General features: G+C 34.0%; 1 protein-coding gene across 1 annotated transcript in view; it reads right to left on the bottom strand.

Moving 5' to 3' along the window:
* LOC129751214 (uncharacterized) overlaps nucleotides 1–22316 on the bottom strand; it is a 222035-nt gene that overhangs the window by 23848 nt on the left and 175871 nt on the right. Inside the window, exon 3 of the mRNA XM_055746587.1 lies at nucleotides 8384–8769. Coding sequence (XP_055602562.1) covers nucleotides 8384–8769 — 386 coding nt within the window. The remainder of the gene's footprint in view (nucleotides 1–8383; nucleotides 8770–22316) is intronic.

The following is a 22316-nucleotide window of genomic DNA, read 5'->3' as shown; positions in this document are numbered from 1 at the left end:
AGATTACTGTTGGAGGACACACGACATCTTCGAAACAGCAGCTGAAATACCTTGGAGTAATGGTCGACAATCGCTTAAGCTTTGGTGCGCATGTCAAATACTGTTGTGAAAGTGCTTCGAATGTCATAGATTCATTAGCCTGGATTATGCCGAACTGCCATGGTCCAAAGAACAGCAAGAGACGTCTCCTTGCGAGCGTAGCTCTTTCGAATCTTCGATACGGATGAGCGGCCTGAAGCTACGCCATAGAGGAAGAGCGCAACAGATCTAAATTGAGGAGCACACATCGGCTGATAGCCATGCGAGTTTCCTGTGCATACAGGACCATATCAGCAGATGCAGCTTTTGTCATCGCGGACATGATCCCCATCGACATAACTCTGGCGGAGAATATGAAGTGTTACGAAGCAAGAGCTGTTAGAGGAGTGCGTAAAGTTTAACAAGCATCGTCAATGCTCAAGTGGCAGGAGCAATGGGACGCATCGAACAACGCAAGATGGATGCATAGGCTTATTTCGCGACTTTCATACCGGATAAATCGGAAGTATGGAGAGGTCAACTTCTACCTGACGCAGTTCCTTTTGGGCCATGGGAGCTTTAAGCAATACCTTTATCGATTAAGGTTATCAGCTCCCTTATTGCCCGGAATGCGTAAGTAGATACGGAGGAATCGGCAGAACATGCTATCTTTGTCTGACCCAGGTTCATTTCAAGGCGTCAACAACTTCAAAATTTGAACGCTGAAAATGTTGTGAGTGAAGTATCACGACGAACAGTCTTGGCGTGCTATAGTCGAAGAAATCTCGCAAATCATGCGCGATCTCATACAAACCAGGAAAGATGATGAACGGAGAGAGCGAGATAATCAACCAAACTTGACAAGCTAATGGAAGGTCTTGGGCCTCGTATGACACAACAATTCAAAAGCAACGTGATCTTAGTTCGTGGTATAACCCTAATCTTGACTCATACGTGTGGTGGGACTTAAAAGGTCTCACGTACTCAGCTACGATCTTTCCTGCAGCAAAAGGAAGCGGAGATATCATGCGGGGTGGTCGTGACGGGATTCCTGCTAGGAAGTTTCTCAATCGGCTATGCCTTGGTGGTTAGAAATCCTATGGGAGTGGAGGCTGTGACGGGCGCGAGTTACTTTGAAAGCGTTACCTAACCGCAACACGTCTCGGGGTCTTCTGTAATAGTCTGAAGTTGGCGAAAGAGGAAAAGGAGAAAGAGGAAAAGAAGAAGGAGGAAAAGGAGAAAAAGGATACAGGAGAAAGAACAGAACACACGAAGCCCAAGGTGGTTTTATTTGGACGAACCCACTGACGGCAGTAAACACCCGGCTGTTATGGTTTGAAGTCAAATTTCCATCTTGTAAAAAAAACCCAATGCAAATCATGAAGGTTTCTGAGACAGTACCTATCAATGCTTTGAGAACTCCAGTTGCAAAGTCTTGTTCAAAAATTGTAATCGTCCGAAAAAACGTTGAAACTCGGAAGTTTTGAGTTGATTTTAATCAACACCTATACTGCCGTTCTAAGCAAGATTGTCCCATGTGAAAAAACGTGCAAACGAGAACAACGCGATTGAAATATCAGCTATATTTCCAATTATTCTCTCAAACTAAAAATTCACCGACAGTTTTTTCGTAGTGAACAGTTCAAGTTAATCATTTTACAATGTTTTCTGCCAAAAAATACATTTCCTACAAAAAATAACAAATTAGAGCCAAAAATGCACCGTGTGACACTTTTGCGTAGAATCAGAACGCATGCCGATGCTAGTTCTACGAAAAACTGTCACACGGCTACAATTTTTCTATCGTTTTAAAAGCTTGCGTAGTTAATTTTTTTTCCCAAAAACTCATGCTAAACCGTAATTTGAAAAATACGTTCCTCTTTGTTTATAAAAATGTATAGTTGAGTATGGATCTTGTAAGTAGTGCCTACCAAAGAGTGTTTAGTGAAAATTTTCTCTGAATAAAACACTCAAGGCTTCTCGCTCCTCCTTTGCCTTCTATTTTAGTGTTCTTTTCAGTGAATAACATTAAATTCAACAGTTTGAACTCATCATAAGACAATTTTCTGATAAAATTTGCATTTTTCATAGAAATTTCTCTAGTGTTACATTCTTGCGTAGAACTATCAACATAGAGACAACCACCTTGATGGAAATTTCGTATAAGTTCAGAACAAAGTATACTTTTTTGTGTTTTTATTCGAAAGTTAACACTAAAAGAGACCGTTTCCAGCAAAAAAGTTAAAATAACCCAAAAGTCACATGGGACATTCTTGCTTAGAACGGCAGTATAGGAAGTTAAACGAATTAACTAAAAAGATTTTGACTCACTTCCCAGTATTGATCTGATGTTCAATACGTTCACTGCTGCTCATTTCTCCAACGAGTATCACTGTGAAGAGAATCTCGTGTGTCGAAAATGTTTCTCTACAGCCACAATTTGTGGCGGTCTTTTACAATTTGTTGTAACGTGTACTCGAAAAAAAAATGCAAAACTTTCATTTGTAGATAACTTTTGAACGGACGGATGAAAATTGATGAAATTTTCAGTAATACTACCTTATAATATAATGTTCAAAAGTCCATGGAAGAAAAATTGTCGCTTTTGTAGGAGTTTTTTTTGGTATATTCGGCTGTTGATTGTTATGTAGGTAGGGGAACTGGGGGTATAATGCCCAGTGTTGGCAAAACGCCCCACTGCGATATCTAGCTATATATATACTTATTTTGAGAATTCGGTTCGCTATTCCCTTCTAATTAACAGTAGAAACCTTTTGTACAAAAAATTAGCATCAAATATGCGATAAATCCCTGCAAAAATCCAAAAATACTTTTCTAGCCATATTCCTTGCAATTTGTGCCTTGACTTTCGTAAGGAATTACGGCATCTGTCGACAAAAAAAAAAAATACCTGACATCTGTTACAATGATGAAGATTGGTCTTGAAAATCATCACAAAACAAAAATTTCCTTATTTAAATATTTTTTCTGTTATTTTGAACAATTTTTAATAAACATGTCTAGGTAGGGCAAAACGCGCCATGTCCGTTTATCTTTAAGCATGTTTCATATATGTTTGAATTTATATGCAGTTTCATAACACCAATTTTAAACATATTTTTAAGTTGTATTGGGAAATATATCTTGAATATAAACGAATATATTTAAAATTCCTAATTTTAATATAGATTTAATTAACTATTCACAAGAATTTCAGTATTTCTGTCAGCACTGCGCGTAGCAATACCTTTTTCCATTTGTGAAGTAAAATAGAAGTGTTTTTACCTGGCAAACACTTTCGGAGGCACTTGGATCAAAAATCACTTATTAAACGTTAAACGGCGCGATTGGGTACACACATATGCGCATTATGCCTCTACCGAATCTGAAATCCAATTTTCAACCTACTCTTCAAACTTCATAAAAATTTGTGGCCTTTTTTGACCTTCCAGTTATTCTAACTATAAGATTTAGACAGAAAATAAACCAAACTTCCAAACACAATCGAAAATGAAAGTTATTCTTTTCAAATGTATTCTAAAACAAGGCTTTCCTCTTAACGTGGGCATTATGCCCCCTCTTCCCCTACCACTTATCGATTTGCATCTTCAGATCTTCAGCCAAAATTAGTAGTAAATAAAGTTGCGTTCAAAAAAGAATAAAACCGCGTGAAGCTGCGCACTCTCTTTCAACTTGGACAAGCTTTCATTTCTCTATCATATTCATGATGTTTTTTACAAAATTTAGTTCAACTATCCAAATGACGCGTAATTAAATTTGAATTCTTTACAGAGCCTGGAAATGAAGATATAGCTTTTTCCGTAAAAAAGGGAATTTGGAATTGCTTCACTAAATTCATTGAAAAATCTTGAAATTTGGCCCAAAGATGTAAAAATAATTGAAGTTTAATCAAAATTAACTCATGCAATCAAAAATGGTGCCGGTTTGAAAATGAGGTTCATTATAGGCCAACAGACGATTTCATGCTTTTTGGACGCATATTTGTATAAGAGAGTGGAGAATCAGTGGCCACTTTTTTCTATGCTCCATTACTTCTATATTATTAAAGATAAAATGGAAAAAAATGTATGGTTTTTAACATTTCTAACGTATCATGAAGTATTTTTTTTAAATTTTAAATAAGTAATTTTCCCCAAGTACTGACTGTTTATAAAAGGCAAAATTTTTGGATTTTGAAAAATAGTGGACTATCGTGGGCCACCAAATACAAATTGACTAAATAACATGCAAAGTTTATGAGTTGAGCCAAAACTGTAATTTCATTACTCATTTCATTATTTTAAAGGTTATTTCAGATGGGAAATTTAAAAAGAGAGTTGTGTATGATCGAAATGTTTCGAAATCCTGGCTCGCGAACGTTTCGTCAAAATTCCGTATATAAGATGGTCAAAATATTTTTCATAACTCTTCATTCAGCATAAAATAAACTTTACAGATAGGAAAAACGTATTTTAAGTTCTAAATGTGTATAAAAACATAAAAATATAGGTGGCCCAAGAAACGCCAGAAAATGTGGTCCACGATTCTCCAGCAAACATTTTTGTACCTGGTTTGATATACATTCCATATACATTATAGAATGTTCGTATAAAAATTGAAAAAACAGGATTTACCTACCAATGTAGAGGCAATGTACATACCTACATAAATTTCATTTCTTTCTAAACCGACGAAAACTACACCAATTTGGCGTTATCAGACACCTTATTCGTACCTATCGGAAGAATGCAAGAGAGTGCTAGATTTTGCTCTCATAGTCTTCAAATCGCTGCCAGCGACAATATATTCCAATTCTCTCATTGGTCAATATTAATCAATTCCCATCTGATTTTTAGCCATCTGGATGCACTGCTGATTGCAGAGAGAACATGGCAATGATTTTCTCACTTGACGCCCGCGCGGGAGCAAAATCATTTCAAAATTTACAAACATGGCGGACTTACTATCATATCCGATTTAAACTGACTTCAGACAACATTTTATACGGTCTTTTCACTATGCAGTTAGAATTACGATTCGCAACACTATTGTAAACGACTTAAATTATATTTAGTGATACGATTTCATGTTTTCTGGGTTTCCACAAGCTATGATTTACAAATTTGTAACGTTTGTGTGACTTATTGATGTTTCATCAAAAGTTCCTTCTCCACGTCAAAGAACATGACAAAACTAAGATCAGAAGCGTATGAGCATATTTTTGTTATGAACTTTAGGTTAACCATCGATGCAATTAGCGGGTGTTTATGTATTGTGTATTTTTTTAAGCTTGAAAAGTAAAAGAAATATATGAAGCGAATTTAAGTCAACAAAATTAAGAAAAAAATCTTTCGCGAACCGACGGCGAGGGCAGTTGGATTGAGATTTTTATTTCAACACATCTGAGATATTGAGAGTGGCCCACGTTTCCCCACTCTCTCCTATAGAAAACATCGTAATCTATGTTTTCTTGGTTTTTCATTGGCAAAATCATTGAATGTTTTTCCGTCGGTGTGTCTCTCAAGTACCTTCTCATAACAGTATTTTGCGTAATAGTTATTTAAATAAAGATCGTTAGGAGTTAATTCCCTTTTAATTATAAGCCTGTTCCCAAAATCTTCCCAAATGGTCTTAACTCTACTATGGTGGATTTCGTTGCTTGGATTTTCTGTTTTGCCTCTAGATCTGTGTAACAGCCCTGGTATATTCCAAAGATTACTCGAACTAGCTGTATAGTTCGAAGTGTATGTATAGCTCGAACTTTATGCAAAAAATTTTCCTCGGATACAATGTACAAACTGTCCCTTCAAATAAGTCGAAACTGCGAAATTTTTTTGTGTTTGCGTACTACAGGAATTTCATTCATAATTTCTCGATAATAGTTAGATGCCTGCATTAGCTGACAGAGCTGAACACGCCTTTTGTATGGAATAATAAATGACAGGAAGTCGATAGTCGGTAGACTGTGTTCTCGAACTCGACTCAATTACATCTACAATGTAATGGTATAGCATAAAGGATCATGCACACCATCCTAGATTAATTTTCCGAATTTTTGGTCATGACCAGAAGAACTTCGACAATTTACAACCATAAGCTTCGCTAAGAGCTAGTTCACTCGTGTTGGGAAAAAGTGGTGGACATTTTGACACTTGTAACAGATTTTGAAAATTTTACAATGCAGAAATGTTTTATAAATCTTTGGACGTGGAATTTTTTTTACAACACTGTTTCTTTTTCAGCCGTATGTGATAGAAATCGAGCTAGTTTTGCATCACAGCATACGAAAATAGAACACGAGTTGTAAAAATATTTGAAGGCCCCAGATCTTGAAAATGTTTTTACATGGTAAAGTTTTCAAAATGTGCTAAAAGTGTCAAAATTCCTACTCCTTTTTTCCAACACGAGTGAATTTGCTCTAAGCTTCATCAACCATTCTTAGTGTGACTATTAGAAAAGGGGTAGGCTTATGAGCGGAACGTTATCCAAACAATCGGGAAAATTGAGCCGCGAGTTATAACTACCGGTTGATCTTTGGATGGGTGATGGGTTCTTTATCAGGTCAAATTAGACCAGTTGCAAGTTATGCTAAAGGTTTGTTAAGGTGCACGAATCAAGTTCTGCAGTGCTGCGTTATCGGTAAAAAACACAACAATTTGAGATCTTATCAAGCCAAATTTATCAAAGGGGACCAAGGTTGCGAAAAAAAAAATTCTGTGTTTTTGCGAATAAAAATTCTGACTTTCTGTGATTTTACCCAGAAATTCTGTGATGGTTTTCTTTGATGGAACTATTATAAATTTCTCCGAAAATTGGAATTGTAATTGGAATGGGACTTTTTTACATTTTACTTAAGAAAAACCAATTGACATAACCAATCTTATCATGTTATTCCAAAACAAAGTTAGGAATCCGAAATGTATGTTGACATAAAATTTATAATTTTTGAAAACTCGTTCAAAATTTAGAAAATCTGCGAAATCTGTTAATATTTCCAAAATTCTGTGTTCTATGACACAGATTCTGTGATGAAAATTTGCTCGAAATTCTGTGAAATTAGAGAACTTTGTGTGATTTCGGCAACCTTGAAGGGGACTTTGTGTGGATTTAAAAGCCTCAGCAAAAAGTAGGGAAACATATTCGGATAAGTTGACGGAATAGCTTTCGATACAATCATTTCATGTATATCGTTAGTTTTAGCTTAAAATTGCAAGAATGCCCGGTTTTACCCAGATATTTAATCCAGTATTAGAATATTCCGGTTCGGTCCGATTCCTTTGATTTCGTTGAAAAAAACCCGGATTTTACCAGGATTTTTTCATTAATGTATTTCCAAATGTGACAAAAAAAAATCAAATTGAGTTATTATATTTTTTATATTCTTGCGTCCAAAAATTTTTTTAACGATCTACACCTACTAGGATGGCAGTCAAAAGGGCCATATCGAATTTCAAAATCCGAACATATTCATTTTGTTGAATGGCCAGAGCAAAATTTCAGCATATTCGAACATGATTAAGGAGTGTTTTAAAGGGCTAAAAGTTTGCATTTTTTAACTCTCAAAAACCATCTAAAAGGAGACCAAAAGAAATAGGCATAATTCTAATTTTGATTTTTAAACCAAATGACTTAAAATAGATTTAACATCGAAATCTGGTGTTATTCCGAAAAAAAATTTGATCCAAAATCGATTTTCTGGTACTTTGAGGACTAAAAAAATCACACAAAGGAAGCGAAAGGCAATTGAAAAATAAATATTTTCAATTGATGCCAAACGAGTTCAAAAAGCAAAACATGTCGTGATCGTGAGGTGTTATCTCGATATTTGGCCTTACTCGACATTCTAAGACGTATCAGATAGTCGACTTTCAACCAATTTTTTTTCGAGCTAGCACCAAATATTGAAGTTTTATGCTTTTAGCATTTGGCATTAACATTTAAATTTCGATTTTTCCGATTTCGTTTGCCGATTTTCGAAATTGAAAAAAAAGGAAACTATAAGCGCTTTGAGACACTCCTAAATCAAGTCCGATTGAGCTTAAATTTTGCACGGGGCAGGCCTTTTAAGCCAATCTACAAAATGCATATGGTCGGTTTTCAAAATTCGATCATGAAACGGTTCTCATACATCCATTGCCACATCATAGTCTGGTTAACAGTATAAAGTTGAACAGTGCAAATTTTTACTTTTAAAACCCTTTTTGATAGTTGTCATACATTTGTTTTTCGAAGAAGTTTTTTTTTTATAATTTCCATAATGCTAAATACCTGACCATTTAAAGGTTTACTTTTTCGATTTCAGCTTTTAAACTTTAAATCCCTTAACTTAAAATTATGAACATTGCAAAAGATCAATTGAACTTACCTTTTCACATTGAATGATATATTATTTACTAGTTGTTGCTTATTCGCATCGTTCAAATTCGGTTCAGTCTGCTTGTTGGCGGCGGCTTTCCCATGGTAGTTTGTGTTCGATTTACCCTGGGTGCTACCACTTCCGGTTTTATTGTTAACACTTTTGTTACTGCTGCTGCTGCTACTAGCACTCCCCGACTTTGCCGTTCCACCGGGACTTCCACCTCGCATACTACTACTGCTGCTGCTGTTGTTGTTGCTAGTTCTGGCACCCCCTCCTCCACCACTTCCAGGACTCCCGGGGCCGGTGTCCATCTTGACGCTGTCGTTCGCCACTTCGTCCCGCGTCGTGAAATACGGCAGCAATATGGAACAGCCCCACCTTCGATATGCCTCCTGGAAAAGAAAGAAAAACGGGAAATAGGTTATCAAAATATAAATTCAATGGTTCTCAAAATGTTACATAAGATCTTTTGAAGTTAAAACATTTTAGAAATAAACTTAAGCTGTTTTGCAAAAGGTCAAACATTAATCAATGCTCTTCAGCTACTTTCGCTCAAGTGGAAAGCAGACATTACCCACTTATTTTGTTCTCAACGCAATCCTCTCGTTGCGCGTCGGCTTCGTCGTTTACGTTTCCCATGGTTTCGCGATAGTAGGAACCTACCAGGCCAACTGAAGGGTGCTTAATATTTAAATGAATGCATTATCATTCCCATCCTACCATTTCATTCAGCACACTTCTGTGCACCAGGTTCGAGCATTGCCGATTTGTTGGAAATGGAAAATTGGGTCAAACCGAGAACGTGGCGAGGGTTTAACGTGGAACAATCTTGGGGTTCTTTCTTTGGGGAGCTGCGAATTTTGCTTTCCAAATGATCGTATTTTATTTCATTTCTTATAACATACATATTTTCAGGGATTGCTTGGAACAGCTGTGATGGTGATGTTTTGACATAGCGAAAGTTATCAAAGTAGGTAGTTTTACTCGTTTGCTTCTGAAGTACGTGCATTTAACGTACAATTGTAACTTTAATCAGGCGCATCTTCTTGGACCCCAATGAATTTATACAGGAATCTTAATTTTGGAGCATTCCTATATTGTTATCACTATGCATCTCTGCAGATTAAAAGAAATTTATTGTTTTAAAAACATTGTGGCGTATACAATCATTCTATTTAAATACGCTAATAATTCAAAGTTAAAAAAAAATCGTAAAAAAGCTTCGAAATCAAGACTGTTGTAGATCAGCTATCAAATACTTAAAAAACACTTTTGTTTTAGTAAGCTGAAGTTAGAACTTATATGTTGCATATAATCATTTTTTTTTAGATAAAAAAGATAAAGTAAAATTATGTAAAAAATCGCACTTTCTGCCAATAAACCATTAAAATGATTAAAATTTTAGGTGGTATGCTCGGCAGAATGAAAAACTTTTGCATTTTCTGTCAGCATGTAATTTCGAGTTTATATGTTCCAAAAGTTGGAACAATATTTACATGAAGCCGTCGATGAACTAGAAGCATTCTCGTGGAAGTAAAATAAATTGCGATATTTTGGAAGTTAAGGGAGACTTGGTCCTTTATTGAAGGAGACTTGAACCTTCATTCCGAGGGCCCTAGTCCTTGAAAAAAAATCAATCAAAATTTCAAAAAATAATATCAATTGACTATTTTGGCCATGTTTTTTTTCTCATTTCACAAGTTATAAATGTCAGAAGAAGAAAATTCCAAAACTATGTCTCAACCATAGTTTCATTGCATACTTTAAGGCGCTATTTTCCGAATTTAAAAGAAAATCATTTTGACAGACATTTTTGTTTAAATATCAGTTATTTGATAAATAAACGTAATCTTGTAATCAACTTGATATCACGATTTAGTTAGAAGAAAAAAGAACATTTTTGAACTCTAGGGATTAATTGAACACATAAAAAACATTTTAGAAAACTTTCTGAAGAATGTTGAGAGTTAACCATTGTTTTGAAAATATGATTAATGAAGTTCATATTACACTCTTACGATTTATGTATTGGAATAATTTTTTTGTTTAAATTTTTTCATGCCAGAAACATTTTGAAGTGATGAAAAAAGATCTTTAAGCCGCATTTTGTGAAATTGTCAAACAAAGTTCAATAAATCAAAAAAAAAAAAAATTGTTAAAATTTGTTTAGCTTATAGCATAGATGTTTTGCTCCATTTGGACATTTTTCTAGAGCATTGGATCCTTGTAAGTCTTTCCAGTTTCGAGATATAGCTAAGGAATCAAGTATCTCCAGGGATCAAGTATCCTCATTCTCCCCTATATAAGCGACGTTTTTGCTTACCTACCGATCCAAAATTCAAAGTAAGAAATTGATTGACTAGCGAAATGAACACTTGTGTACGATCCTTCGCCTTGTTCGGATTACGAAATTATTTCAAAAAAATTTAAAAAGTTAATATGAACGACCCCTTTTCTGTCGTCTGATTCAAAATTTGAATCCAGGAATCAGTTGTTCGTTTTGTAAAATATCTGTAAATGAATTTTCGTCCGGATGCATAATAAAGAAATTACCCCTTCAACGGGGGTCATCCGAAAATTGGAAAAGCATTTCTGGTCCTAATGAGCAACCGTGCCAAATTTTATCTCCCCAGCTTTTTTAGATCATTCAATTCATCAAAATCATTCAAATCATTTTTACCATTTTCTGATTTATGCATAGTTATCTATGAGAAATTTTCTTACATTCTTATGACATGATAAATAATCCAGGTTAAAAAAGCTGTAGAATAAAAAAAACTCGAATTTTTTAACTGTTTTTTTAAGTGAAAAAATAAAACAATTTTAAATATTCGAAGGATAACATAAATTTCACTGAGTTTTAAATTCAAACAAACGAAGCCTTAGGTAACTTTTTTGTAAGTTAAACACAGTTTTGGACAGATTTGTTTTAAACTAGCAATCAATAATGAACTTTTTCTTCCAGAAACACTTAAAATTCAAAGAATAAACTCTCAGATTTTGCAGTTTTTAGAGAAAAAAGCTCGTTATTGATTGCTTGTTTGAAGTCCAAAACTGATGTTAACTTTATATATCAATGAATAGCTTTTTACTTGATCAACACAATCCACTCAAAAAATTATACGAACTCGGCCGAACTCATAAGGTTTTAACTTACTGAAAAAAGTAAATGAAAAAATCACTTATTTCATTCAAGAATTTGATAGATCATAAAAAAATATGAGAATGTTGCATTTACCCCTGTGTACGTCGATGAGCTGTTATATCTTTTTCGAAAAATTCATGATATTTACGGCTTATATTCATTCCGTCTTTTGTATCTCATTATTTCCCAATAATGTCCAATATCCTTGAAAATGTTCGCATGGGACATTCTGTCAGGTCAAGAAACGATTTCAGTCTTTAAAGTTTTGATTCCGGAACATATCCCTGGGATTGCAGAAAAAACCAAAAGGTTTTGACATTTTGTTGAAGTAAAATTCTAATCTTTTGATTGAACACATTGAAAAAGTGTAATATTTAATATAAGTCGTGGAAAGATAAAACACACAATTCATTGAAAATCAAATATCTCCAAACCTCAAAAAGAAACAAGTTAAATAAAAAAAAATCCAGAAAAAAATAATAATCCCTTTTCAATTTTCACCAACAAAATCCTTAACTCATGATATTCGCCATTTTTTTTTAACAAAATAATTACCGTTTATTCGGTGAAACAACATAAAAAGTATAATACATAGTTTTATTGGAATTATCTCTGGAAAAAAAAAATTTAATTTTTTTTTTAAACCAAAAGGTCCTTAAATAAAAAAATCTTGGTCATGGAGATAGCGGAATTGAATTTTTGAATCGATTGAATACAAGATCTAAAAATCAGAGCTTAAACTGTTCAACTGTTCAACTGGCTTGTTAGAATTCTATTTTATTTGCGTTCCAAACTTCATGATCAAATTTGCGACGCCCTTTTAACACCAATTCCATTCGAGAATATTTGTAGCAAATTTTTAAGACAATACATTAAAAAATAAAATAAAAGAATGGCCATCCAGATCATTTCAAATTTCAAGTTGTTTCGTAATTTGTGAAAATGTTAATTTTAAATTAACCCTACTGAGCCATTCAAACGCCCCCAAACTTCAAAGTTTCGCTCACCGCCATCTTAGAGGCTCTTAACGCCCCCAAGCACAGTGCTCAGTAGTCCGAAAGGCTAAAATTGGAACTTTTTACTAGTGCGTTTGTCTTTCGTTTTATCTCTTAAGTGTCTTCAAAACACCTGCCACTTTAAACATGTTTCGTAGCTTGAAAGCATCAAAATTTAATCAAAGTCTACTATGAAAAAATTGAAAATCCACAACTTTTTTATTTTAGTTGATAGAGTTTTACTTTACGCTACATAGATGTGGAGTGCGTGAAATAGTTAGATGATGATTTACATGAATGAAATGTTCAAAAATTTTGTTGAGGCATTCAATTCACACGTTTTGCATAAGATTTCAACATTCTTCGACGTTTCCAAGTTAACTTATTGCAACTTTAAGTTTTATTTTTTCTAAACTTCACAAGCGTTTATTGCAAAACGTGCAAGTGGATTTTTTAAACTTAGAAATTACGTTATATTTGAACACAACAAACATATATTTGATGTGTTTCGCGTGGAGACTAATGACGCCAACACCAATTTGTTGCACTTAGTTCAAGCTTCAAGTGATTTATTAGTTTTAATATCCATGTGCACGTTTTTGCAATAAACGCTCGTGAAATTGAGAAAAAAGTAAAACTTAAAGTTGCAATACGTTGGCTAGGAAATGTTGTAGAATGTCGAAATCTTGTGCAAAACATGTGATTTGAATGCCCCAAAAAATTTATAGAACATTTCATTCATGTCAATCTTCATCTAACTATAGTTAAGTTTCAAAAACTAATTTTTAAATAACTTTCAATATAATACCTTTATAACTCTGCTCTGAAAAAAAAATAGAGTTTTGATTATTATTAATATAATTTATTAGAGACCTTTTAACAACCTTTTTTTTAATTAAAGCTCTATCTCTATCTCTGAATTTTTTTTATTGTGGACTTTGACTAAATTTTTTATGCTTTCAAGTTATGAAACATTTTTAAAGGAGGTAACGTTCTGAAAAACATTTTTCAGGATATAAAGTCTCTATCTTGAAGCTGGATGGTACTTTTAGAGTTATTTAATTTTAAAATAGCATGGAGATGTAGATCTGAGATAGAAAAATCATCTCCCATTTGGGTGAATTGATAAGAAAAAAGTAACAGCAAAACATACGCATTTTTAGAAGCATTGTAGAGCATACTTTTGAGATATTTTGACATCTAAGCCTCCAAAAAGCCCATGATCACGTTTTTCGAGTTTTAAATCATTGTGGGGACGGTAGGGACCACTAGAAATCTACTGCTCTTAGTTGAAGATACCGATCGGCAGTAAAATAACCTTTACGAAGATAATGGCTTAGCATGACATCTGAAAATCATGAAATTAAGTCTAAACTTTTCTGCATATCTACCATTTAAAACAATTTTTTCAATCAAACTTAAAAGAGACGATGATGGACATGTAAAATCCGTCATTTATTTTCCGTGTCATAAAGAATTCGACAAGCCAGAACTTTCTATCGCTTTTCATTTGCAAAGATTACAGTTTGCTTTTCCACGCCATTATACTTTCGACCCAATGATCCCCAGCCCTTCTCCAGGCATCCACCTACCCTGTGGATCGTCAGAATAGCGAAACCTTTAAGCAGAACAACGAGAGCGGTCAATTCAAGATTACATAGGTATGGCCATTTATCCCATCCCACCCATCGGATCCGGTCAAACCACATTGTTTTCCTTGTTGCCTGCTAAAGTTTGCATTCCTTTCCGTTTCCGTTCCATTACGTCACGCTCCATTCCGTTCCTCCGCAACTCAAACGCCAACAGAGAACAGTAGGGCTCATTCAAATGGGCCCTACAAGGATACTAAAATTTGTATCCTTTCCACCTTCCTTAAGTCAGTTTAGTGGTGGGTGAGGGAAACAACAAAAAAAGCCCAAAGGCCAGCCCTATCAATGGGCTAGGCGGCAATACACAGTCTCTCATCCACACAAACAATCCCTTTCTGGTCAGGGTCGTTCCATTTCTTTGATGCCCAGAACTCGCCCCAGATGGTTCGTTGACTTCTTGCTGAGAAAGCAAGCGAACTGGTCAGCAACGATTTGATTTTTTCGCTTTTCGCTCACTGACCTGATGATGGCATAACCATGGGAGATTTTCAACTAGGAATGCTTTTGATACCTACATGACAGGATGGAAGATACACATAACTGTTATTCTTTAACTGTTTTAAAATGGAGCACGTTAAACCGAAAACAATTTATTCGTTGCAAATAAACCACCTTAAAAAAGGTGGACTTTCTGATGAAAAAGCGTTTCACGGAAAATAATTAAAAAGTAAAGCTACTTCGTCGACGTGAAACTCACCTCTAAAAAGGTTAAGTTTACCTAAATTAGTAGAATAAAAACGTACAATTCACCGAGAAAAAAGGTAAATCCAAAAAAGGTACTCTTCGAGGTAAAACATACCACGTAGCGAGGTGAAATTGATCTGGATTGAGCTTAACAATTCAGTACGATTCAACTAGCAAAAAGGTAACTATTTTTTTAACCGTTTATTTTGAGGTTGAAGTGTTATTTCATGAAGGAATAAGTTTTGCATTCAGGCCAGTAATTGAAATCCTCACCAATTTTCTCATCAGAGGCGTTCTTGAATTTGAATAACTCCAGCCGATAGCTGTCGTTGAGGAAAACATCTTCAACCTCGCCGCAAAGGTTGAGGCAACAACAAAAACAACCAAACTTATTGCATTGCACACACTTCCCGGCAATGTTATTCAAACCGTGTGGAGCACATCTCTCAGATTTCCCCTTTTTTTCCCCTCGTTTTGACAGATTTAAGCTTTTTTCCTCAGATTTAAGCTTTCGTCTCCTATGCTCTCAAGGCAAAAAAAGCTTAAATCTGAGAAAAAAAAAGCGTAAAAACGAGATTCACGAGCACATGTTTAAAAGATGTTGGTCACACGATACATAGACAAATCGTGTAACGTTGCAGGGATCTGATTGCACAGGCCCGCAACATATGGTGCAAAGAGAGGGGAGGAAAAAGAAACGAAAAAACTAGCTATCGGCGTGCGGTTGCTGTGCAATAATAGCAATAGCAGAAAAACCTCACGCATTCGATCCAGGCACAAACGAGGAGACTCGGGTTTGCTCTGCCTTTTGAATTCGGTTCCATCAAGCTTGTAACAGGAGATGAGTGAGAGCCATTCGTTTGGTTTTTTTGGATTCGCTACCTCGAATGCATATTGCTTCGTGAAGGCGGGCCATGTTGAGAGCGTATACATCATCGGTTTTGTCGTTTTCGCTGCCTCAAAGCAACCTTTGCTTCCGAGTAAAGTGTTGAGCGAGAGATGGTTGATCAACTCATGCTCAGCAAAATTCAATCACTGATTCAGACACAAAATATGAAAATCGGAACAGAACGGTAAAAGTAGCTTAAATTTCGTTCAGTTGTGTTAGTTCGCATATATTTCGCGTCCATTAAGGTTTAGTCCAGTGAGCTTCGAAGTGTTTTCCACATCATTCCAGGACAGCCAGACAATTATTATTATCCCCCAGCTGCTGGCCGGATGAGTCAAACGGAGAAGAGCATGAGTGTGCTAACCAATTTAAAAGGATTCAGGGGCCATCGTTGCGCGGAAGGACACGAAGAAGGCAGCGTTGATGTTCAAGAGGAAGCAAAAGTGTATTCATCCTACAAAACGGAGCAGTTAGGGGAAAAAACGAAGATGACCGAGCTGCATCGTCGAAAAGACGAACTTTATTTCAAATATATATTCCAAAAACGACAGACAATTTTGGATAAACATCAAATCTTGAAGGAATTTTTGTCTTTGTAATTTTATAATATCATTTGGTGACAAAAAAACAGAACCTTTTTAATCAGTGAATGAAAAACCGCTAGAACGTATCTTTTTGACCAGTGAATCTCAAAAAGGTTTAATTTTGATTGCAAGCTCAAGCTCAATTGAATCTCGAATAGGTTTATTTAACTAACTGCAAGATGAATAAAAAAAAAAGGTAAAACTTACCGGAAAGATAGGTGTAAAAAATCATCTCTGCTTCTCGGTAAATTTTACCTTTTTAAAATTTTACGTGTAGGTATCATAGGTATCATATACGTTAAGGTATCACGAATGTCCGGTTTTATACGTCTTTGCCCGGATATTTAACAAACATTTTTTGGAAAATTCCGGTCCGGTTCGGTTGCCCGGATTAGATTTATTAAAGCTCGGATTTATTCACTTTTTTGCCAAGTCAAACAAAAAACCAAATTGTTGTTAAATTTTCTTTTATTTGTGTGTCCAGAGCGAAGTTATTTGAAAAAGTTTTATAAAAATAAACAGGAAATAGTTTTTGGAAACCCAAACAACGATTTAACATCTTCTAATAAGTTATGAGGAATGAAAATTTTTTTTCTGGATTTTTGTTGAGTCATTTCTGAATTTTAAATAAATTTGCCCGGATATTGACCGAATCTTTCGTCAACAATTTTGAAATCAAATGGCTGGATTTCGCCAGTCTTATAGATAAAATAGCCCGGATACGTGCTTAAAAAGTTCTGGGAACCCTTATGTACATATTATTCAAATAACGGCAACATTTGTCCAAATCATCAATTTTGTTAATACTTAAATAATGTTTTGTTTAAACAGTAGGTGTTAAAGGCTTATGACGAGTGAATTTTTTCTCATTTTTTGGGATGTTTATAGTTTTTTTTGTGTTTTTTTTTCCTAACTCTATGTTATTTGTCATTAAAATTGAATTTTTTTTCATTTTATTTTTGGGATTTTAACTATTTTTAGGACCTTCCTTGTAGAAAATTGTGTTTTAAGGTATTGCTTAATAACTACTTAGTAACTTAATATCATTCAAATGGTGAACATGTCATTTTGAGCGGTTTGTGGTTAATTTTTTAAGGAAACGCATATTCCAAGTAAAACTATCGGTTTACCGAAAAACGGCTAAGGGAAAGTTTTCTTATATGCGCCTACAGCCGTTTGACGGAATGGCTGACAAAACAACATTATCAATGTATTTTGAGGGTTATAAGCTTTGATACATAAGGCATGATAGAGTTTTATGAAAAACAATAGACTGTTTTTATATGATCCCATCATGTTTGTATGTTGCCCCTATCCCAAAAAACAACTAAAATAGACTAAGTAAATATTTTTTTATTATAGAAACTTTGAATCAAAGCTCTAATAAACATCTCAAAAGAAAATTGAAGATCTCAGAATGGATTTCATTAAGTTTTTCTTATAGACGAAGTGATTTCATAATATGGGAACCCTAACTTTTGTTTTTTTTTCCTTTAATCTATAAATGACATACATACATGTTTATAAAATTACAGTTTTGTTGTATGGAAGCTATCAGTTTCTAATTTTTAATGAAACTATACGAAAATATTTCCTGAGTAACTGAAATATTGCTAAAACATAAATAGGTGCATTAAGCTCGAACGGTTCGAGGTTCGGCAACTTAGACAACTTTTCAAATCAAATAATTTGCTCGAATCAACTTCAAAACTACTCCAATGTATAGAAAACAGACTTTTGCCTAGTGTATCTACATTTAAAAAAAAATGTGCTCTCTTTGTCATTTGACGGAATTTTAAAAGATACGCATCCCGTTAAGAGTTTTTTTTTCAGAATCCTATCTCATCAATTGAAGATGCATACTAGTTCATGGATTTGTTTCAAATATGATCATGGAGGCTCAACCTCCTTATTATAGATGAGGGTGTGAAAAACAAATTTTTGGATGGTGCCAACTAGAAAAAAAATCATGTTTGGAGGTTCCGCAAATGCCATCCTTAAAAAAGTCCACTTTCGAAGGATTCAATTTGAAAAAAAAGTGATCCTTAAATTTGTACAAATATTATATATTTTATGTGCCTATTTTTAATTTTGTTAGAATTTCAGACTACACTGAAACAAATGAAGAGCTAAAAGCTGTAAAAAAATTGTTTTGTCCATGATTTTTTTTTATTTTACTGGTCAAAATGTGTACTTGGCATGTATTTTTTTAACCCCAATGCCATCAAATAATGCGAACTATTGTTCATTCAAACTTTGCTGAACAAAGTGTGTTGTTTGCATCATCATGTGGAAAGCTATACACGATTCAACCCTTATTAAAAGTTACGACTCAGCATACTTTTTATTTAATTTCGTCCGCAAATCCGAAAATTCCTGTTGCATTTGAAAAAAATAATGCTGATTTCCAGTCATTTTCAGCAATTTAAATTGTTTAAAATTTTGCTGGAAAGTCAGCGGGACAAAAACTAGCAAAATTTTGCCGGTTTCCAGCAAAATAAAATATGCATTGCACCGATAATGCCGACAAAATACTTTCAAAAACAAAATCACGGTGATTTCTCTGTAGCATAGTATAACATGAGTGGCCAGGATTTTTACAAATATACTTAAGTACCTATATTAGATTTTTACCTAAATTGTCTTATTTTTAAGCTAGCGGACAGTAGAAATTCAATATATTTATGAAATTTCGCACCTTGATTAGTAAAAAACTATTTGGCCCGCGAGCCATAAGATTTTGAATCCTTAAAGCCTTTGGATAAATGCAAACAACTTTTAACTTCAATGTACACAAAGAGTTTTCATAAATAAATTCAGTTTCTGCTGCCCACTAGCTAAATAAGACAACTTTGGTGAAAATTTTGACAACTCATGGTATAATTTCGTGTGTTTTGAGAAAAAAATCTGACTTTTTTTGATTTTACCAAAAAATTCTGTGATGATTTTCGGTGATGGAAATAACATAAATGGCTACCTTTTAACTTGAGAAAATTCAATATACATTACCAATCTTATCATATTTTTCCAAATCATAGTTAAAAATCCAAAATTTTCTGAGATGAAAATTTTCTCATGCTTCTATGAAATTCTACAGCTTGGTTCATTTAGAAATGGGACACTTTCAGTTGGTTAAAGCTAAGTCCCTGATGATCGAATATGCAAAATTGTATTTCCTGTAAAAAGTACTATCCTGAATTTTGTTTTTCAAAATTTAAAACCAACGCATTTTCGAGCTATTTAAGATGCAAAGAAGTAGACAAAAAAAAATTGTGCACAGTTTTCTTCAAAATGCATCATTATGAAATCGAGAGCTGACAAAACCGTTTTGTGAACCGAAAATTACTATGCTTGAATGGTGAAAAAGTATTAAAACACTGTCAAAAATTTCACAAATCTCAAACCAAGTGTTAGAGTGAAGCACTTGATTGGAAACTACCTTTAAAGATCATCAGGGAATTCAAGGCTAATACCAGAATTTAAAATTATTAATAAGCATAACACTCAGTGTGATCTTTGAAATCTCCCGAAAATTTGCCCCTGAGAGGCTTGAAGAATTGCCCAGCAATCAATCATATAAAATAAACCTCAAAAGACAAATTTTCGCTAGTTCCAGAGCTCGTGAGTTGTGTAGCCGGTACCGAGCCTATGCGACAGATAAATTTTAAAGGACGATAAAACTTATGAAATGAACAGTGATTCACAAGTTTCGGACGTTGAATTCTGAAACATCTCTTGCTCTGACAAGGTCCCTAGCAGAATAAAGTTTATATTTACTGATTCTTTTAGGAGAAATGTCATAATTTGGCAAAACTCTGCTCCTGTGGAAAAAACTAAAATTTCATGACGAAAACTTTTGATTACGATGATTTCAAAAGCTTAAAAAAGTAGCCCTGTTTCAAAATTGCGCAATTTACGATCTCAACTAATCGATTTTACTTCTAATTGAATCTTTAGATGATTCTACTATGTTTTTGTTTGGTTTTGCTGGCTGAAATTTCAGTGAACACGTGTTTTAGTGGGACAAAAATTATCAAGTTTTGGTAAATTCGAAACAGATGAATCCACTATATTATCTCCAGTGTCTGTCAAATAAGAAGTATTGGTCTAAACAGTAGCGGAAATTGAAGAGGAAGGATGCAGTCATTCAAATTACCGATTTAATGAAGTATTTTTGAAAAAACTTATGAATATAACTGAAAAAAGTATGCGCCGACCAATGGGAGATATCAAGAATAAAGTATAATTATTTCTTACAAAAAACGAAAACCATTTTTTTCATATTAATCATATTTTTCACAAACGATCATAAGATTACCTTCATCTTTCTCAGAAAGTTTTCTGATCAGTCAAGTGGTTCTCAAGATACGCGCATTTGTAACACTCCCATTTCTAAATGATATGAGCTTTAAATTTTTCTGTGATTCCAGCAAACTTGGTAAAAAGTATGCTTAACCCTCTAGAACCAATTTTTTTTTGCGCCGAAAAAATTACAGAAGCTTAAGGTTATGATTACAAAAAAACTATTGTTCTAAGAAATACTTTATAGATGAGACGACATTTTTTTCAAAAATTGCTTAACAACAAGAGCTAAGGAACTTTACCTTCAGTACTTTTTCGGTGGCAGTTTTTACAATCTTCAACCAATTTTTCTTACATTTTGAAACATAAAAACACTGACACATTGGTATATTTTTATGCAGGTAATTTTTTTAAAAATTGTTTCACAAATAACTGAGATGTTTCAACTTAAGTGAAATTTTAATATTGTGCATAATTTTTCGAATTGTTGTCGTACTTTCCCAACCCCTCCTTTTGACGGGGTTGATGTTTCATCTCTTCTACCTAACTTAGGAAAAAAGTTTTCTTAAAAAGTCAATGCAGAGTTGCAATATTTTTTTAAGATCTAAAAACTCATTGACCAAGAATTTATGACGCTGCCAAATTGATCCTGTTTCCTGAAATATTTTAATTTCCAGTTTTCTTATGTTTATAAGCCTCTTGCTGTAGCTTTTGACAACTCCTTGTCAAACAGCTTTCAACAATTTTAATTGTTAGTTTATCATTATTTGAAAGATCTGCGCAAAAAATAAATAAAAAATATTTTCGCTTTGGATTTATGCCGATTTTAGTAGACCCCCTACCGTATCCGGCGTATCCGGGCAGTGCAAATCAAAAAATTCTTAACCGAAAATCCGGTAGTATCCGGGAAAATTTGGTGAAAATTATTCAATTAAAATCGAGAGAAAAAAAACTTCAAATATTTTTGTTTGCATCAAAACACATTAGCAGATTTTGAACAGTATTTTAGGCTACCAAAAAGCCGTTCATAATAAAACGTGAAAAAATTTGGGAAAAAATGTTTTTGGACGAAAACATTTAAAATTATGATATCTCCATTCGAGTGGTTTGTTAGACTTAGCTTAGCTTAGCTTTGTTTCATATATGACGGTACTTATAAGCTGACTCAGTAAACTTACCGACTGTTGAGATGGCAATGGTATGATATTAGATTTTTTTCGGGATTGGAGAAAATAAAAAAAATATTTCTACTAGAAGTTTTTGACACTGATGAATATAAATGAACTCAAATGACATACAAATTAACTAAAAGGAGTCCTGAAAACTCAAATTCAGGCCTTTGAGTATATAAAATTATATATTTAGAATAATTTCAAAAAAGCATCAAATACAAAATTTCGTATCGATACGAAGCTCCGTTAATCAGTATGGGAAATTGGCTGGATATGAAACTATTTAATATATCACTGACTGGACATGTTGAATGGATCTTAAAAAAATCGAAAAAGGTACTTTTTATAATTAGTTTAAGTCAGGTAAAGTACCTATGATGTATGTTTTTAAGGAATGGGTTGAAAACTAAACTTTGAATATTAATACATACATAGTTAAATGTGTGCATATACATTTCGTCACCTCAGAAATCTCTTTTCATCTACCGCTGTTTGAATACCATAACTTGAAAAAGATAA

This window comes from Uranotaenia lowii, chromosome 3, assembly GCF_029784155.1.
Source record: "Uranotaenia lowii strain MFRU-FL chromosome 3, ASM2978415v1, whole genome shotgun sequence".
Classification (NCBI taxonomy): Eukaryota; Metazoa; Arthropoda; class Insecta; order Diptera; family Culicidae; genus Uranotaenia; species Uranotaenia lowii.
Note: the sequence above shows the minus strand (reverse complement) of the source record. Positions and strands in the feature narration are given on the sequence as shown.